Source organism: Argopecten irradians, chromosome 1 (genome assembly GCF_041381155.1).
Source record: "Argopecten irradians isolate NY chromosome 1, Ai_NY, whole genome shotgun sequence".
Taxonomy (NCBI): Eukaryota; Metazoa; Mollusca; class Bivalvia; order Pectinida; family Pectinidae; genus Argopecten; species Argopecten irradians.
The window spans coordinates 12,819,250-12,840,762 of NC_091134.1; the positions used below are offsets into that span (position 1 = coordinate 12,819,250).

At 34.0% G+C, this 21,513-nt stretch overlaps 2 protein-coding genes across 3 annotated transcripts in view; one reads left to right on the forward strand and one right to left on the reverse strand.

Moving 5' to 3' along the window:
- Positions 1–197: 197 nt before the first annotated feature.
- Positions 198–20,880, reverse strand: LOC138318044 (BLOC-2 complex member HPS3-like). 2 transcript variants are annotated; one of them, XM_069260097.1, is made up of 24 exons: positions 20,543–20,880; positions 18,936–19,697; positions 18,132–18,248; positions 17,152–17,163; positions 15,773–15,892; positions 15,259–15,437; positions 14,228–14,344; positions 12,835–12,956; positions 11,542–11,611; positions 11,029–11,201; positions 10,365–10,473; positions 9,508–9,594; positions 8,812–8,908; positions 8,359–8,422; positions 7,907–7,994; positions 7,654–7,731; positions 7,278–7,376; positions 6,252–6,321; positions 5,577–5,611; positions 5,288–5,386; positions 4,467–4,679; positions 3,584–3,790; positions 2,764–2,857; positions 198–2,097 (listed from the first exon to the last, which is right to left on the reverse strand). In XM_069260097.1, exons 1-24 carry the CDS (start codon positions 20,769–20,771, stop codon positions 1,916–1,918), a joined length of 3,423 nt encoding a protein of 1,140 aa, XP_069116198.1. In that variant the 5' UTR covers positions 20,772–20,880; the 3' UTR covers positions 198–1,915. The 2 variants fall into 2 exon arrangements, with proteins under 2 accessions (XP_069116198.1, XP_069116206.1); XM_069260105.1 differs by lacking the exon at positions 17,152–17,163.
- A 104-nt stretch (positions 20,881–20,984) lies between these two features.
- The window catches only part of LOC138318055 (voltage-gated potassium channel subunit beta-2-like), a 55,561-nt gene continuing 55,032 nt past the window's right edge, over positions 20,985–21,513 (forward strand). Inside the window, exon 1 of the mRNA XM_069260127.1 lies at positions 20,985–21,054. The gene's annotated coding sequence lies outside the window, so the exon portion shown is untranslated. The remainder of the gene's footprint in view (positions 21,055–21,513) is intronic.

Consider the following 21,513-nt stretch of genomic DNA (forward strand, 5'->3'; position numbering starts at 1 on the left):
ACAATAACGTCATACAGGGTCACACAGTAGTCTTAACGGTCCATCAACACAATAACGTCATACAGGGTCACACAGAAGTCTTAACGGTCCATCAACACAATAACGTCATACAGGGTCACACAGTAGTCTTAACGGTCCATCAAACACAATAACGTCATACAGGGTCACACAGTAGTCTTAACGGTCCATCAACACAATAACGTCATACAGGGTCACACAGTAGTCTTAACGGTCCATCAACAAAATAACGTCATACAGGGTCACACAGTAGTCTTAACGGTCCATCAACACAATAACGTCATACAGGGTCACACAGAAGTCTTAACGGTCCATCAACACAATAACGTCATACAGGGTCACACAGAAGTCTTAACGGTCCATCAACACAATAACGTCATACAGGGTCATACAGTTGTCTTAACGGTCCATCAACACAATAACGTCATACAGGGTCACACAGTAGTCTTAACGGTCCATCAACACAATAACGTCATACAGGGTCACACAGTAGTCTTAACGGTCCATAAACACAATAACGTCATACAGGGTCACACAGTAGTCTTAACAGTCCATCAACACAATAACGTCATACAGGGTCACACAGTAGTCTTAACAGTCCATCAACACAATAACGTCATACAGGGTCACACAGTAGTCTTAACGGTCCATCAACACAATCAGGTCATACAGGGTCACACAGTAGTCTTAAGGGTCCATCAACACAATAATTTCATACATGAAGGTAAACAAAACACTCATTTTCTATATCTGATATGCTGATTTATTGTAAATAAAATAGAAAATCAATTAAAATTGTAACATTTTAAATGTTCATTTATATAATTATATTTAATATGGACATGTTCGTTTTTAAATCGATAACGCTATAGATAAGTTATTGTATCACAGTCTACAATCATTTGCTTAGATGTGTTTTGTCTCGTTGGGTTCAGATTGATAAGCTAGGTATACCAAAGCTGCAATAATACTGTACCGTCCACTTAATAAAACTACCCTGTTCTTTTTCTTTAAATATAGTGGAAGAAAACTATTACAAGCTGTCACACCTAGTCTTTAACAAACAATGAGACTTTTCTCTCAACAAACACATTAAATGCAGTTTAAAATGTCTAAACCGAATGTCACAAGGAACAGAATTCATGGCCTGTAAAGTCAGGTTTCTGGATTATACAGGTTTGAATAACTATAAATTAAGAACAAAAAAGTCATACATTTATGCTGGAGTACATAGGAATCTGTTTAAGGTATAGTTTTAACAAGTCATACTATATAACAAAAAACATAATTTGACGTCAAATATCAATAATTAAGTATTGCTAGGGTATACTTTATAAGTATATTCCTTACCAATTATTAAATGTAAATTTGCATATTACATGAACACTTCATAAATTACTGCAGTATTGCACCTTCCCATTTTTCACATACCTTATTTGGTCTTATTCATAAACTTCCTGTTTGCATTGGCATATAGCATCCATCTTGTCTGTTTCATAGCAAACCTGAAGGCTCTATGTGCGACAAATTTATATGACACAGGTAGTTTTGCACTTTGATGTACATCAAAATAATAAAAGAACACTATCTTTAGGCCTTTGATTGGTCAGTTTCTGTCTTATGAAATGCCTTCAGTTTCACTAGGACATAGTCCATGGGTGAATATAATGACAGTGATAGTAACCCCTGCAATATCGAGGAAGTGTAGCATCATGCACCTTTTCAATATCAGGTTTTTGTATCACTTTTGAATGATCACATCTGTTAATCATGACTCAAATAAATGTCAAGATTTTGTTTCACAGCGAGAAAAACCCTGGTTAATGCACTATGATTAAAGCATATAAGTTACCACTGAGTAAAATGACGGAATTATCAACAAGAGTTTTTCCATTCTTCACGAAGCCACTTTTTTCAGGTTTTCTCCCTTTGTTACAATGTTAGATAGAAGCCTACGAGACTGTTGTTTCTTGTAACACGTTCCTATGTAGGGTAGGAAAAACATGACATTTCCATTGCCAGGCAGAAGGTTAAGGAAATCTTCCGGTTCCATTTCATTAGCTAGCCAGGAAAACACACCTGTTGAAGGAAAGTTAAACAAATGAACCCTTGTCATTAATTATATATCAACACGTTCAATTTTTTTTCATAACCCATTTAAACAAATTCTATTTCATATGTCTTGTACACCCATGAATACTGCAAATAAGACCCCTCACCCAGAGACAAAATGATCAAGGTCAAAAGTGATGTGGGGGGTCTTATTAGCAAACAACCCGCCCGACAACATCAATCTAGTGAGTCGCCATCTTGGATTTTTAAATGTCTGTCATTGTTGTTATGGTTGTACATGTCACAAATTAGAGGATCTTAATTATTTAATCACTGTCTCAATTAATCAGGGATCAAAGTTGGGACCTCTGGCTTACTTATCTAACTCTCCAGTATTAAAGCTAAAGAGAAATACTCCGTAGCTGAGAATTACATTTAATGTAGCTAGTATCCACCAGGGTTACACATATCGGGTATATAGGATGACATTGACAAAATGATAAATACTTTTAGTATTAGTTTTTTTTTCCATGTGAGTTTTATGTCAAAAAATCCACTGAACATTTTACAAATAATATGCAAATAACTTATTCTTCTGGCCATTCTTACAATGATTTTACTCTGTGTAAAAATCATTTAAATGATTATGAACTAAAATATTTCTACCAAATTAATGGTTTACAGTAGACTGACCTTTCACAACCTCCAAATAGATCTTTTCTCTGTGATCTGGGCTCTCTACCTGGACTTGTAATTTCTCCATCAACATTGCCAGGAAAACTTTCCACTGAAACAGAACGTTTATTACATTCACCTTCATCTTTAAACAAAACAGGGTTAAATGCTCATGTGAATGAGAAAGTAGTATTGTGAGTTTATATCATTGAGAAATATGTGTTGTTTCTTCATGTAAACTCACAAAATGATTTTGTGTCAAGGATCTTTTCTACTGACAAGTCAATATTTTCCAATAACTAACTTTTCTTCTCATACAATACTATATACAAAAAACAGCTTTAAATTTGAGATATATACATATACGACATGTCTGAGTATAAAACTAAGGGAAGAAAAAAACTAGTAGCGGAATTCAATCGGGAAATATTGTAAAGAGTTATGTGAAGGAAAGTCTGAAAGCTCTCATTGTGTAATCATATAATCAAAACCTGATATTTCGTGTCTGGTGGCCAGCCTATTTACAGTAACCAACCCATTTTCTAATGTGATTTTATTTGAAGTATTTTGCGAATGTGAAGAAACTGCTAAACTTAACTGCCACAAAAATTTTTGAAGCAAAGGTACAGTAAAACCATATGACTTGCAAACCATTAGGCATGAAACTGCTAAGTGTACCAATGAAAAAATATGATGGTTCACAGAATGGAAATAAATCAACAGCTCTGATCTGCATATGCTATTTTAAACTTTTTAAAAATCTAATAATCAAAAGAGTCTGGTGGCCAGGTTATATGTATAAAGGACGGACAGAAGATCCTATTATGCCATTACATACCTTTGTGAAGTCTCTCTGCATGATAGAGATGCTATAATCAGCCAGTATAGCTGGGTATTTGTCCATCACCACCTCTGTAGCCTTGTCTTGGTCCTTTTTCAACATACACAGGATCCATAGGGAGTCGTATCCTTGGATCCCCTCCTCAAGCAAGGTCGCGACCTTCTCTACTAGGGTCAAGGTTGTGAAGTGGGAGCATAAAACGGACTGGAAATAGGAATAAATATTTGAAAGCATCGAAATATGGCAAAGTTTATGATCAGTTTTGATAACATTCAGGACTTTTTCAGCATTGTGATAGGTAGAAAGTGGAAACCAGAAAGGGCGAGTGGTGGATGTTGTTGTGCTGGCTTTATATTCTATCTTTATATAATACAGAGTTAGCTCCCTTGTTGTAGGTATCCATTGCTATATCGTTACTTAGTGAGCACAATTCATGTGAAAAGTACGCTGTCACCCTCACAAACACATGACGTCACAATCAATACCTACCCGCAAGGGCAGATAACTCTGTAATATGCAAATATAGAATACTGATAACATGGAAATGAATGAAAGGGGGAAATTAACACTAATTGTGCGAGGGACGCCTTGGGCGAAAATTTCCCACGGATTCCCTTGCATGTATAAAATATTTGGTACATGGGTATGAAACTATGTCGCAAAAAGTGAACAAGTGAAATTAATAACATAGCAAAATGTTTACCCATGCATGCTAATTGCAATATCAAGTTATAGCGTAAGTGAATGATGATAGTAGCTTAATGCCAATAATAGCCATACAAAATACTTAATGTAAAATTACAGTGAATATGTAATCAGCAATTTTGATAGCTGACGAAGCCTGAAAATACAGTAAATGAATCTTCAATGTCTCACCAACCTGTAATTTAAGTAAGTCTTCTCGACATCTGAAGCAGGAGCACATGGTATTGGCCTTGACATGTGTACTCGGTGTCCCGCCACTGCGACGGGCCGATGTCGGATTGGTCGTCATGATATACTGACAAGGCTGTCTGGTAGACTTTGGACCCTGGAGAGGTGGGATGTGGTCAAGCCACACATACCTCTGACCGAAGTGACCGTCTCCTCTAGGCTGGAAGTTTTAGATATAATCTGTTAAAAATTTGTCATTTTTTATGACCCTGCCATCAATGAAGACTATATAATTCAAATCTAATTAGACTTGTTATTCCGCTCCATTACAATGTTCTATGATATGTTCCAACACATGATCTAAAAACTTCTCGTCCAGGGTCACCTCTGCATGACCCCTGGCCTAGAATCGGAACATCTCGGGATATATTGTTAACCTTTTATACTTCTGAGAGAATCAACTACACCAAAGATTTAGAAGGCAAGACACTGATTGGCTTACCACAGGTGTCATGCAGAGGTGACCCAGAACGGGAAGTTCTTTGATCTTGCATCATAGTATAGTGGAATTACAAGTCTAATTTTGAAAAAATTGATATAATTCTAACTTATCTTAAAGTCAAGTATTAGGTTTAAGATATTTTAGTCATTTTGACCCCTTTGTTACTTATCTATGCAAAAGGCACATTCTTTGTCACCTAACCTTTTTTTTTTTAGCAAACTAGTTAGTAATTCAAAAAATATAATCAACATTAAAGACTGCAGATTATTGTTCAAGAATGACCACAAGAATGCGATCCACGTTAGACGTCGATTGAAGATACTGACCAGATGACCTATAGCCGAGCTGCCCAGACTGACCGATAGAGATGCTGTAGGTGGACGCCACTGGACCAGACACTTGATGTAGATCTCACACAGCAGTATCTGTAATGGAGATTGTTAACAAAGATAAAAATTAGGATATTTTGTTGTTTGAGAAGAAGATTAATGAAATATCAAATATAGGTCTGTCAAGTACATTGAGATGCATCTAATCTAGATACATGTAGTTTTATTTCTGATGATAAATCTGTATGAAATTTTTCCCAACTAAATAGATTTTCATATTACTCACCACAGCATCTTCGAACACATATTTTCTTTGCTCATCTGAAATGGAAATTTTAAGGTATACAGTTATTTAGCATGAATATGATTATTTCTGGTTACATTTAATTTAATAGTGGTTCAAGACTTGTATCAAATTTTTGTCTTCATTGGTTCCGATATACATTTATGATCCAATAAACTCCTATCATATATAGTGGTTATTTGTTTAGTCAGCACTCAGCAAGCCTTATTCTTACACATGGGTAATACGTCCATGTTCAAGAACAGACTCAATGTAAAGCACTGGATGGTCTCTTCACAACCTTATTTAACCCAATAAGCCCACCCGTCCGTTCCCCCTTTAAAGGCCTCAATTTCACTTTCACTGACTAAAAAAAATTGTATTTGACCCAATAAGCCTACCCGTCCCTATAGGTGCCCTTCCCCTTTTTGAGACCTCAATTTCACTTACACTAATTTCACTTACACTAACTTATATACAAACTGAAAATTATAAAATACTGAAATATGTCTCTATTTGACATCTTTTGTAATTACTCAGTGCAATAACTGTGTAAAATGTCAGCTCAAACTTGGTCATATTAAGCACCCCTTCTTTTTTTCAATTTTTAACTGCCCTGGGTGTTCATTGGGTTGATTACAGTACATGTTGATCATTGAAACAAACCAAAATTCTCACCATCAATGAGGAGCTCCAGGTATTCCTTGAGATGTGCATTCTGATGAATTTCATCATAGCCACTTGGTCCCTGAAATTGAAAAAATTTAAATGAAATACAAATTCAAAACTTTCAAAACCTTTCACTAATATGGTAAATTTTAGTAAACTAAAAACAATGTATCAGTCTAAACTTTAATGAAGAATTCAGGGTTCTAAAAATCATCTTGCCTGATGTCTGGGGCAAATGATTTTTAGAACTGTATAACTGAATTTCTTGGTAACATAAGAGTAATTCTAGGCAAAGATACAGGGACCAGGGTTAGCACAAGCTAGAATAGGTACTTGTAGAAGATGGTTTGGGAGATGTTACAGGATTTTATTTGTACAGACAAAACTCTTATTAGATCTTACGGTACATGTAAGTGTTTGAATAGCAGGTAAATGTAATGATTTTCTACATTTTACATATAAAAGAACTTTGCTGTTAAGATTTAGTGGTATTTAGACCTTTCTGGAGCAAAATATAAAGGTTTCTTAAAGAACATTAATAACATCAGAAAATGCATACCGATGCCCTAAAATAAGGTTACGACACCAAACATATGCAAGATTTCCTGCGTAATATATGAAAACAGTGGAGAGTCAATTCGCTGTTTTGCCGTCTGGCGCAGTGATAGTCAACTACCGCGCGGTATTTAGGACGACGGCGGGAAACATAATACGACCCGCGTTATGAAAATAAACATTTTATTTATTTTAATCAAATCGTTCAGAATGTGATGATAAATGTAGTATTAACGGTAAGTTAATAATTGTTAAGACTCTACAAAATTATCGATCTTGTTTTACATTCCCATTATAAAAATTAAAAGCCGTTTCGGAAAGGTAGTGGGCCTTTAAGATTTAGTGGTATTTAGATCTTTCTGTAAGAGAGTCAACTCATTATCAGATTTAATTGGTTTTGAACAGTATTTAACAACAGATGATCAATAACAAATCAATCTCGTTGGTGAGAGATTGAAAAAATAGTCAATTCTATTTTACCTGTAATAGTTTGATGGCCAGGTCCAGGGGAATTGTACCAATGTCATGCAGTGCTATTAGACATTGGATAAGCACCTCTGGACAATGTCTTCTCATCAGCTGTTATACAAATCAGATGAATTTTTGATCAGAACACGTCATATCAGGAGATGCTAGATAACAATAACTGGTTTCTGATGAGTAGGCATTTGGATATCATGCCTTATTTTTAGGGTCAAAGAATTTTCGACAAAATTCTTGCACAAATAAATGGTGTAATATCTTTCACCTGCTCTAAAAATACATTTACTATACGGAAAGAGCTGAGAACAGAGTCACAATATATATCAAGACATTAATATTGCACGAGAAAAATGGAAGGGGAAGTAATAATTACCTGAGAAAGGGGAGATAACTGTTGAAAATCCTCGTGGAGCAGCTGGTGATGATTGACACAAAACTGCTGTAGCTCCATCTGGCGGCAAAAAATAAAGAATTTAATACATTTGAGTACAGCATGTTATTTTCGAATAAAATTAGGACCAGCATGGATATAGAGCCTATCTATATATAGGTTTCCGTTTTTTTTAATTACTATCATGATTAAGAAGAGGAATACAATGTTTATGTACCATACAATTTCCCATTACCTGGCTGACAGTGGCCAAAGCCAATCGGGCCGACTCTGGGTCACATGACTTTAGGTGAAGCAATGACAATGCTAGCATATCTGTACCACTGCAAACAAGAAATGGTAAATACAGTTTTATACCTACAAGAACTTGATGATATCTGTACTAAGTAATGGAACAGAAAAAATAAATAATAATATTAAAACATGTAATTTGAAGACAATCCCCCAAATTCTAGAAATTTGTGAAATTACCAGTACGTGAATACACAGGGGTGTGTGTCTTATTTGTGGTCAATACTTGTGTTTCCATTATAAAATTATCTCAAAATAAAGATAAATGATACAATAATAATTTACTATGTAAAAAGTCTTTTAGGAAACTTGTTCTGCAAACTTGTATCCATCCTTTTTATAGTTAAAGTAATGATGTACTTCATGAATGCTTCTGAACATTTTTTTGACACTAACCTCCGAGCTTCATCTGGTTTGTATTTCTGATGTAAGGCATGCTTTAGAAGGTTGAGGGTCTTCTCTGAAAGTAAATATCAAAGAGTATTATTTCTTAAAATAAGTGTTCATCCCTAAGCAAAGCCTTCTGAAAAAACAAACACTAATAATGAATGAAAATATATTTTATTGAAACCGAACAAAAATAATGGACAAAAGGTATTACAACCCATTAAGTCTTTTAAGAGAAAAAGTGTCTATTCTAGAGTTTAATGTACTTGAATGAGTTCAAATGATAAGTTATTTGAGTGCACTTATAGAATAATCAAAGTGTGATTGAGTTTTGAAATCTGAAAAGGTAGCTAGGGTACTAACTTATATCTTGAATTATGGATGGACTTTCAGAATGTACTGTCACATTCTATATTGGGAGGGGTGGGGGTGGGGTACAAATTAAGCTAGGGTGTATTGTACCTTGTGTGTAGGTCTGAAGACGAGAGAAGAGGATGATCCGCGACAGCTTGTCGGCCATTGCTTCAGCACACACCTCTAACACCATATCTCCTTCCTCCTATAGACAGCAACGAAATATTCTATTTTATTTTCTTCTAGCATCTGTGATTCATTTCTTTGTCAAGTTTTCCTTTCTAAACCTAGTGTATAAAATATCTGATCAACCCCTTGAGTTTGACAGACCGCACATAGTACAAACCAAATGAAGATGCTTTGGCAACAATAAAAGGATATTATGGCAATAATTCAATGGTAAAAGATTTAACTTTAAAAATTTGAAAATATTTGTCCCTTTTCAGCTGCATGACCACTATGGTATATCAGATATTTCAGACTGGCACCAGTGGTGACTTCATTTACCTAAAGTCATGTTTTCATCTCTTCTTGTAATATTCCAAGACTGGAATAGTCTATTATGAATTTTAATGGGAGTATTGAATAGAATTACATATATCACAAATCTACTGTTGTAGTGGGGATGTTCCCATCTCTGTTCTAATGGCATGACTGTGAAACCATTAATCCTTAAGGTGATATTCTTGATCCTGTAACTCTTCACACAGCTCAGGGTTTGTAAACCATGGGATTAAAAATTTTACTGTCACACTCAGATGTAAATATTGAACGTTTTCATGCTATAAAATGTTCAGTTCAAACCTCTTTTAGTTGGAATGGTTCATCATCTTGGAAAAGGACATAGTTTAGGTAGTACAGGAAACCTTGTCCATAGCTGTACGCCAAAGTCTGGAATAGAGAAAGAAATCATTTTAAACGGATGATAAATAAATCTAAAATGATAGCTTCAATTTTTTTTTTAAATTATGAACCACTTTTATCACATAATTCACAAAATATCCAAAGATATTAAGTGAATTATAAACTAATGTGTAACTCACTAGTGAATCTGGAGAGATTTTCATTTTGTTCAACCTAAAATTTTGGTGTGCTGTTTATACTGTTAACGTACACTTTTGGCGTGCTGTTTATACTGTAAAACTTGCACACTTTTGGTGTGCTGCTGTTTATACTGTTAACTTACACTTTTGGTGTGCTGTTTATACTGTTAACTTACACTTTTGGTGTGCTGTTTATACTGTAAAACTTACACTTTTGGTGTGCTGTTTATACTGTAAAACTTACACTTTTGGTGTGCTGTTTATACTGTAAAACTTACACTTTTGGTGTGCTGTTTATACTGTAAAACTTACACTTTTGGTGTGCTGTTTATACTGTAAAACTTACACTTTTGGTGTGCTGTTTATACTGTAAAACTTGCACTTTTGGTGTGCTGTTTATACTGTAAAACTTACACTTTTGGTGTGCTGTTTATACTGTAAAACTTACACTTTTGGTGTGCTGTTTATACTGTAAAACTTACACTTTTGGTGTGCTGTTTATACTGTAAAACTTACACTTTTGGTGTGCTGTTTATACTGTAAAACTTACACTTTTGGTGTGCTGTTTATACTGTAAAACTTACACTTTTGGTGTGCTGTTTATACTGTAAAACTTACACTTTTGGTGTGCTGTTTATACTGAAGTGCTTGTCTTACTACATATGACAGAGTCAGACCAGACATCAAATAGTATGGTAAACCTAAGTGCCACTGGGAGTTTCCTGGCCTAAAATATAAAAAGCAGAAAGTTTTTATCATGGTACACATTAAATGATAACATAATTATAGAGAAAATAGATTGAAACGATTTTGGTAAATAGAAAATTAACTGTTTGGACCTGAAATCTTTGACAAACTCATCATGAACCTATCTATATGGCACAAAGGCTTATCAACGCTGGAGTGATTTTGTTTACCTAAAAAAATATTTTATAAACATCCTATTTTCAAGGTTACATATATAATTGTCTAAACAAGGATGCATTATATTTATGTCTGTTGCCCTAATGATAATGTGCGATCTGAAAAAAACTCATGTCAAAGTCATTTATTCTAAACAAACTAACCAGTTTGGCCATCATGCCAGAACAAAAGATACCAAGCATTAGGCCTCCAGGCTCATAGTTATATAGAAGAAGTTGTAAATATCACATGTGTCGGGCTATGATTTCTCTAAACAAAAGTACAGCTTAATTAAGACATTTTTTTTTTACTTCAGTTTGTTTGAAGAAAACAGGGCCAGGTCATATGACCTCAGTGACCTTGACTAATAATTACGTACATGGAGTAGAACTCTCCCAGCAAAGCAGCAGACTCCTGGAGTAAGTCAGAGTCATGTGACATGTCACTAGGAACAACTGTTACCATGGTACTACGGAGGATCATGTGACCTTCCTCCAACAGACTGATGTATGTGTCTGGATTCTTCTGCTGGTAGCGGGACCCAAAGGCAATCTATAATATCGGGTAAAAAATAGCATGTTTTACATCAATAGAATAATAAATGTTTTCATTGCAGAAAACGTTAAATTCAAAATTACTATGACATCTGATGTCTTGATCACATCAGTAATAACATGTATTAATCATAACGAGGATTTTTTATGAGTGTCAAATATAGTTTAAAAAAAAACCCAACTAGGAGCAAAGAGCATTTTGAGGTAAGAAAATGATAGGGAACTTGTTCAAGATTAATTTTTAAATTAAAAAAAAAAAAAAAAGAATTTGTGTGGGAGAAAAAATCTATTATGATTATGATTTATTTATTAAATGATATTTCACTAGAAAATCTTACCATTTCCTTATAAAACTCCCCATGGGAATACTTCTTCAGAGCATACAGACTCCAGAGGTAGTCATTCTGTCTGAGATTTGAAACAACAAATATTAAGCCATGGTCTTCAGAATGATCAATTAGCTTTGGTGGATTATAAGAGTCATACAAGTACAGTGTACATACCCGATTTCCCCGGGTTGACCCGTTTTTTAGACTTTTTAGAATGCATAACCCGATTGACCTGGCGGGTCATCAAATAACCCGATTTTCAGCACTAGGACCAAAGTACAGATCAAGCCATTAGCGCAATTTTAATTATATCTCAGGGCTTAAGACTCATATCAGGCCCTTGTATAATGCAGGTAGCTATGTTTGTGTTTACACAAACCTTAATAAAGGTGTGAAATTGTAGCAATTACTCTATTCAGTCATGCATCACGATGTCCATTATCGTTTTTGGCCAGAGCCAGCTGGCAAAATTGGACATGGCCAATTAATACTGTTCAAAATCAGAAATGATATCTTCAAAATTCTTTAGAAGCACAAACACTTGTGATCTCAGACAAAGATTTACTCACATGAATAAAACAAAGTCAACATGAACGGTGTCCTGTTGCAGTAGGCAGGCAAGCCAATCATAATGGTCGCCATTTTGTTTAGTCAAAGATAACAATGAAACCGGACACGTGTAGAACAAAACATCCGGATTTTATTAAATATCATTTTAAATATTTTTTAGTAATATGATTTTATTAATTATCAGATATTAATTATATTATTACAAAAAAACATCATAAGTATTATTGAATAACAATATGAAAATAATAAATATATGCATATTTAAGGCTTTTAAAAAGTGTTAAAAATTATACTAAAATGTTGTTTCGCACATGACCCTTGTTTTGACCCTTTCACCCGTTTTTTCAAGGGTGATCACCCGATTTGACCTCATCAGAGGTTGGCAATACTAAGAGTCATACAAGTACAGTGTACATAGGTAGTTACATAACAAATCTAACATATGTGGTAGGCATCTTAATTTTCCTTTGAGAAAACCAATTAAAGTTTACATCATATTGAAAGTATGGAAACCTCTTCATTGATTTAAAATGATAATAATATTTAAAAAAAAGGTAAAGTTTGTACATCTTGTTTAGATGAAACAGAATCAAAGAATATCATAACAAACATCAATCAATTCAATTAGCCTTAAGCTCCATATATTGGAACAGGGTAGTACAAGGCAGACATTGCTAACACTATTTGGCCTCCAATTTCCTGAGTACAAAGACAAAAAGATAAAATACTGACTTGTTACCACTATCGACCATGGCGAGGAGAATGACATGGTTCTCCGAGACGGTCACCTTTTTAGGTCCAATAAACGGGTGAATACCACACAGACACACCTCTCGCTTGATGGAAGGAAATACCTTTAACATAAAAGAAATTAAAAGTAAATATACAGGAGAGGAATAATAACCTTTCTACAACTTTGTGAGTTTGTGGTAAGACAGGTGAACATCCAAATTTAATTTTAAAGTTGTCAAACAGCACAAGACCTTTCGTGGGTTTAATTGGTATCCCAAGGATGTACCTTACCCTGAGGGATGAGATTGCCTGTCTTAAACAAACAAGGATGTAAATATATTTCTTTCATACCTACGGGTGTAATACTGGCTGGTCTAGGGCAATACACTCATGTCACCTGAGGCTGTATTGCATGGCTATCCATGCAATAAAGCCTCGTGATGTCACGGCGTCAACACAAATTTTTATTTCCTCGGTAAAATTTCAACATTTTTTTCACAAACTTGACTGGTTTTAATTTACTATAAAAGATGCAAACAATGGATTTTTTGTTAAAAATGTCACGTAATTTTTCATGTATGAAAAATTGACTTTCAGACATGGATTTCTTCGAATTTATTTCAAAATGGCAGAATATTATAGTTGTACAATTGCAATAAAACGTCGAGGTATGAAAGAAAAATACTCTTTCATAAGTGGATATGAAGGATAGGGATATTCTACCCTCGGGATCACAAAATGTTGCAAAAACCTCGACAAGCCTCGCGTCTTACTACATTTATTGACCCTTGGGTAGAATATCCCTATCCTTCATATCCACATAATTATGAAAGAGTATTTCCTTTATTACCCTATTTATAACAGTGTATCTAGTAATGACATATCAGGGCAATGAAAGGCAAGGCTGGTAAGCATGATTGAACAGCCATTGTTGTAATGACATTTTATTGTTTGCTGTGATGTTATTAGATAAATGTTGATGGGATGTAACACAACTGTTGAGAATCTGCAAACATCTAAAATATCTCATTGATATAAGGAAATTTCACATCTGCAAAACTATGAATAACCCTGTTCAGAGTAAGAGTCTTAAATTAAGGGGAGGTAATATAGAATTCATCTGAATATTTCTATCAACTTATGTACTAGATGAAATTAAGTGGACTTGCAGGAAATAATTATTACGATTCTAATGTTTGCAGATAAGTATTTTTTGTAAACCTTTCCTAATATGCAAAACATTTCACCAGTAGAAAGAATCATATGTACAGTATACTTCCATACTTCAATCATTGTACTGGCTTTTAATGATTTTCCAATAAGACTGTTTAACACAACGTCATCAAGACTTCAAAATCTTAAAAATGACTTAATAAATAAATAAGGTACCTACTTTTACAGGCGAGGCGTAATCCTCCATACTGAACACGGCTGCTGCTGAAGCTCGACAGGTATAAATCTCTAACCCCTTCTCTGTTAGTACATATATCAGCTCTCCTTCAGCCCAAATCTGTAGGGAAAGAAATTTACCATTATCATTCAATATGCATGCATTTCAATCAAATCTGCTTATTGTTTCATAATTTTAAAATTTTGGAAATCTTTAAAAAGAAAAAAAACTTCAAACCAATTTTTATTTTCGAAGTTAATTTTGCACAGGAAAGTATTTTTCAAAATCTGATAAACATTTTGTTAACTAGTGTTTCAGTAGTAGTGACATATTTTTGCATTTTTCATAGTACCTACTGTAATGATTTAAGTACATGTATACAATTATTTCCAATCTTAAACACACATACAAACATATTCTATTTCACATTATAAGGAAATCAGACAAAGAATTGAAGAAAAAACTGAACATCTGGCCTTAGGATCATGGAACAATCTAAGTACAAAACTGCCTTAAGTTTAGACATAGCTAATCATAGATGATGTTACAAAAAGTCTTAACAGAAGCTGAGATTGTTTCATGATCCTGAAGCCTGGACCGCATGGCCAACAAACATATTGTTGATAAGAATTTGTCAACATAATTTGTATAACTAAATTATCTCCCCTTAGTTTAGAAATAGAATCAGTTATGACTTTTAAAAAAAAAAAAAGCAGCAAAATTTAAATGACAAAATCAATATTCGGTAGACTGGTAGCCAGTCTAGTTAGTATACACACTCCATTACATGACTGTAGAACATGTAAAGTAGATCTAGACTGGCCACCAGTCTCTACTATATTGAAAACATCACTAAAATTTGGTTTGATTATTTTTGTCTCTTCTACATGTCTGATTCCTAAGTTTCAAACTACATGTAGGGGAGATAATCTATCACATGTCTGATTCCTAAGTTTCAAGCTACACGTAGGGGGAGATAATCTGCCTAGCTTTATCAACAACTTAGGGTCTGTTGGCCAGTCTACATATAGTACCTGTTTGGCTGGCATAGTGTACTTGTACTCAGAAAGGAGCATGCTGTGGGGCCACAGACTGTACAGGAAGCCAGAGCTGTCACCACTGATCAGAACAGACATGCCCAGTAGGTCACTGAAACTAGACGAGTGAACGGGAATTGTCCCAAGTCGGTCCACAACACTGAACCGCTCATTTTCTAAAAATAATAAAAACTGCATGAAAGAATCAAAAGGATTACTTAATGATAAACATACATAACATGGTATTTTGCTGTTTATATAAAAATAAAAGAAATTTATTTTTCACTGGATACAAATTTTCGAGCAATTTTTCTTGAAAGTGTTTAATTGCTTTGTGAAAAATTGTATAAATATACAATTGTCAGCAAAAACCTTTAGTCATGAATCGATATGCATATTCATGAATACATGTATGTTGGAAATAACGAAGATGCAAAACATTGTATACATGCAAATTAATGTATTTACAGTAAGCAAGTGCACAAAAAGAATTGTAAATAGGACAACTTACTAGCCAGGTATGTGGGTACCATCTGTATGTGACGCCAGCCACCGTCAATATCTTGGATGTTCCACCGTTTATACAGAACCGTCTCAACTTTTACATCTCCAAAAGTAATGTGACCACCTCCTACAAAATTAGCAAAAAAAAATTAAACACAGAGATCCAGAAACGATATATAATTGCATGTATCTTACATTAATCATCAGAAAATTTGGCAACCTTACTACCATTCAAAAGGTTCTGCAAACACCTCTTTTTTAAATGATTTCATTTCTATTAATCATTTTGTTTATCTTGGTGAATAATATGTCATAATGATTTATTAAGTTTTGGTTGATAAACATTCAAAACTAATGAAAGGAATTAATATTAGTAAAATTCAAATTAAAAAAAAAAGAAAAACAGTGAAAGCATCTGACAAAAACTTGATAAGTGATTCTGGACTGAAGAAGGCTCTATGGTGTCGGAATATATATTGAATATATATGAATTTATTTTGGCCTTTTATTTCGGATTATTAATATACTAGCTTTATACCGTTTTTAGCTCATTATGGTAACTGTAAATATTGTTTTCATGCAAAAGCTCTTAGTAGAGTAAATGGAGACATGCTTAAAATGGTACATGTACATGCTATTAAATATACATTGTCATCTACAACGTTACCTAAAAGCCTTCAAAAGCATTATCATTAATGATGCAAACATGCAAAACACGAAATAAAGAAGAAATAGTTTTTGATTTTACATATGTTTGAATCATAGACATTCCCACTTAGAAAAGAAACAAAGTGTAGATAGCATAATTTATCACATGCATGCATTTGCAGAACATAAATCTGATTAACTGAAGTATCATGCAAGCAATCTCATTAAAACACAGATCCTAATTTATCACCACGTTTGATACATGTATGTAAGAGGATCTGACATACCATTAGGGGTCATGTTCTGGCGACCTTAGGAAATGGCAAATCAAATTGCTGCTTCCAGAATCTTGAAGGTGAATTTCAGGGGACAAAATTGTTTGAAAAAGCTGTCAGAATTATTTTTGTGTATGTAATCATCTCGCCCAATATGCTAAATGAATAACGTATACTGGGATGAAACGACGTTTTTAATTGATGTAGCAAAGAATTGAATATGCATTTGATCTGAACTATAGTTGGTATAAAATTAAAGGTCATCCAAACATGACCCCTTATGGCCAATGTTGTCAGATTCTCTATTGAATGGGGTACTAGTGGTTGTCATTAAGGATTTGCATTTTAATCAGATTGAATACCAAGCTAGCCCAAAAGCACATCTACCTAAAATGTTTCTTTTAGAAACAAGACAAAGCTAAGACTTCATATTCAGCTACACTGATTACAATACAAGGCTTACCTTTAAAGTTAGCTGTTAAAATCAAATTGAATGTAACACTAGCAATGTGGATTTAATTTGTTGTCAATTACCTATCCTCTGTAGCTTAAAACGTCAATACCCCAATCTTCAAATAATGAAAGGGTATATCCCTTAAGACTTATGGGAGAGAATTTGAAATATGCAGCTAAAATATATGCAAATATTTTATGATTTGAACTTTATATTCGAATAATTTTGTAAAACCAAAACAAATATTTCACTATTTAAGTAATTAACTTAACTCAAAAATATTCTTAAAGATGCTCCACCGCTGACAAATGGTATTTTTTCGCTATCAAAACCAGGAACAGACAATTTAGTATTTTTCTTCAGTTGCAAAAGTTACTGACTTTACACCATTACCACCATTGAAAAGTTTGAGCTTCTGATTTTACTTTAAGTTAACAATATGAAAAATAATTAATTGCATCCCGAAAAAAATCTGTGGCAATATGTCTTAAATAGAATGAAGTAATGATTGCGCATGCACCAAAGGCAAAATAAATTATTTTATGTAATTTTTGTGTTAATTAGGCATATATTTACACGATTAAACACCAATTATTGTTCAAATGATGAATATCATTTAAGCTCTGTCGTCGATGGAGCATCTTTAAAACTAGAAAATTTTACCATGGTTGTTTATCAACTTTGAGTTTTAACGCGATTTGATCGTATGTGGTAGATAAGTGTTTAGAATAATAGTATTGCGTTAGTAAGCCCGGCCTATTGAATTCACACAACATCATCTGAAACCCATTGTAGATTGCATTATGCTATGCTACAATTGAAGTGCTTGCAATCAACTGTGGATCTCTGATGATGTGATGATGAATTCACAATATTTTCTTATGTTTTTCTTTTTTCTTTTTTTTTAGGGGGGAGTGGGGGTGGGTTCTTACCAAACATCTCAGGAACAGGGAATGTATTTTGTTTTGAATATTAGAATACAATTATACCTCTCAAGTCTTTGACTTTTGGAGGGTCTGCCAGTAGAAGATCCCGACACGACAAATCCTGAAGTCCCTTCAGGTGAACAGTTTTACTATCACGGAACAGCTCTCTTCTTCTATTACCTGAAAATATATCATATGTTCTTCCAAGTACATGACAATTCTCTCTATAATATCATACAATAATTCTATATCTGAACTTCAAAGAACATGGCGAAGATATAGATGTCCTACACTAAGAGCCTCGTCCAGGTTTTAAATTAGCCTCCAGATAGCATGCATATTGCTACCAATGGATCTAACAATAGTCATTAGGTTACAAAGATTCAAGATAAAAGATTTACGCATTCATGTTTACAATGTAAATAGCAATTGAACCGTTATCACATGTTGAAAAAATTTCGTTTTGATTCAACATGCTGTTTTTTTTTTTTTTTTTGACAAAAGCCTAGCTATTAGTGTTACTTTCAAAATGAAAAAGAAAGCAGTAGTTGAACCAAAGAAATGCCATGCTTTGTCATCTATGAGGATTCTAATATACTTATCATAAATGAATGCATATTTAAAATTAAAAGCACTCACCTGTTGCTTCCCAAATACATATCTGTTAAATTAATTCATCTAGATAGTTTTAACTTCTTAACAATATTAAAATATTGTGAAACCGTTTTATTGTACAAAGCAACCATCTTGAATATTTTCAAAATCTTCAAAGAATACACAAACTGTCAATTAATAATTATATAATTAAGTAGGTAAATATATACGTAGTCTATTCATAAACACTTCTAACTAGCAAATGCTTCTCACCTGAACAATCATTTTTGGGTAAATCTGTATCTTCAAACTTCCACTGAACAAAATTTTCATCATCTAAAATACAGCTAAATGAATCTGTGATAGACTTTGTAAGTGAGGAGTTGGAAAGAGCTGGACTTGGTGTTGATGAACTTCTGGATCCTACATTTGAAAACTGACTGACTACAGATGAATCTTTTCCACTAGAAAAGGCAGGATCTATTATCGACGATGACGTCTTTCTGTTTGCTATTCGAAAGCTATCGGTACTGACACTTCTCAATGTTCTATTAGTTTCAGTCTCGTCAATTGTGAACCGTCCGAACGACTTATCTGAATACAATATACGTGTGACTTGAATTTCTTTATCTGATAATACTCCTACAAAGTCCTCACACAATGAAACCTGATTCACAGAAAAGCTCCAGTCTAACTGAATGAAAAGTACAACATCTAGAAATGTATTGTTCGAATTTGGCACTGTTTTCTCCACAAGATGGTAAAGAAATATCACTTCCTCTGATGCGATAGCAAGATTACCACTTCTGTCACATGTTGATATACAAGAAACCTCTTGTTTACAAGGAATGTCGATTACATCCATCCAACTGCTTTTGTTGTTAGATGGTTTCATGTTATAATTTCCACCAGCTAGACGAACATGTGCTATTGGGCGACTATCTTCAGTGCAAACATCCCAGTTCAGATAAATTTTCACTGAATAAAATTTCTGTCTCCTGGACACCTTGCATTCGACAGTTGCAACATAGCAGCCTTATAAACAGAAAAACAGAATAATCAATGCAAAACATTAATGTATTTTACAACATGGAAAAAAAAAAACAATTTATTTTACAATATTTAATGTAGTTACATATAATTTGCATGTTCTAAAGCTTCAGATAAATCAAAAACCACATACAGATTTAGAAATATGCTAATGACACCCCTACTGCAAATCAGTATGAGTTTATGTATTAATTAATTGCATTCCATTGAAACTTTTCCTATAATATGGTCCTGACCTTTTGAAATTTAACTATATAGCCTCGATCAATTCAACTGATTCAAATAAGTGGATATTTGTGCGAGCACTCAAATACCTAGTTATATATTTATATTTACAGGTCCATAACATACAATGTACACATACATCTTAAGTGATGAACTGTGCAATCAAATTGCACCACTACCAATTCAAATGAAGATGCAAGTAGCTATATATAGGCCTACAACCTGCAATTATACATGCAGTATGCTTATATACTTAAAAACAGCACTGCATACTGTGTAGAATAAGATATATAGCCCATACAGGTAGAATTTCAGGTAAATCTGTATTTGCAATTGGGTAGTGCCCATTGTCTGTGTGGGGGATTACGTTATAAATGGTACAATGCACAACCTCAGGTAACTACTTGCAACATTGGGTTTTATCCATGTTCTATATGGGGATGTTTTGGTCTCTGCCATCTTTTTAACTAGTGCTACTGTAGCTTACATTCATTTAATCATGTTGTTAAATCAAAACGTTACATGCATTTAACCTCCACAATGAATAAAGGTCTTTTACATTGTATTGCATTATAGTGCATCGGTTTTATGCATTAAATGAATACCTGTTTCGTTATACAACAACTGTTCAATGGGTGCCTCCGTCGAAAACGAGTTTGACTTTACATATTTCGACCCAGAAGGATCGTTTTCGTCGAGTACAAAAACCTCGATGACGCATTGTTGAGTTGCTACAAAAACTCGCTGTTTTGATGAAAATACTGCCACCGGTTCCCCGTCAACTGGTACAACGCTTTGGGATTTAAAATTATGGCATTTGTAAACTTTAACCATTCTTAAAAATTACGCAACACTATTTTGTAAACAATGCAATACTGCAATGGTAACAATTTACAAACATTGTTGTAGGCATTTCAGACATCTGCCATTTTGAACATCACATGATCAAGCGCCAAATCTTATTTGAAAGCTAGTCGTTGATTAGCCAGGTGAAATATTTCAAGCCAATCAAATCGAGCGTTGAATGAAGCGAGTTCGTGAGTGTATTGAAAGGTGGCGCCACTTACAAACACATGTCAAAACATAGCAGACAGCTGTTTTGTCGGCGCATTGAATGGTAAGTGAAAACACCACAGAACAAAAATATGAGAAGTTGTGACTTGCAACATCACTATATGGTTGAATATGGTTCAAAACACATGAATAAACGTGTGTGTCATTTCGTATTATTTCTACAATTTTAGTTTAGTATTCATGAATTATTGTTGTGGATGTTGCCTCGATCCGAGAAGCCAACTTGAGTGAGTAGCGGCTCACATGTGTATACGGCATGTGTGCCATATCTCTTCTGAAGTTTTGACCTACACGAAATTACAGCGTGAAAAAAGAATCTCATTATTTTACTGTTAAAGAACAATTAATGCCCCTCCCCCCCCCCCCCCTAATATTAATGTTAGACTACTTTTAAACAATTGATAAAAAGTGTAACGTTATACAACAGACATGTAGTGAATATAATGATACGGTCGCCTTCTAGCTTTGCGCTAGGGGGATTTAGATTTCCCTTTAGCTCAGT

Excerpts from the sequence above, each read along its gene's own strand:
- LOC138318044 (XM_069260097.1), bottom strand. The coding sequence starts at position 20,771 with ATGGTTAAAGTTTACAAATGCCATAATTTTAAATCCCAAAGCGTTGTA. Across the intron at positions 7,377-7,653 it reads AGTTATCTCCCCTTTCTCAG|CTGATGAGAAGACATTGTCC; the intron begins GTAATTATTACT and ends TTTGTATAACAG. Across the intron at positions 5,387-5,576 it reads ATGTGTTCGAAGATGCTGTG|ATACTGCTGTGTGAGATCTA; the intron begins GTGAGTAATATG and ends TCTCCATTACAG.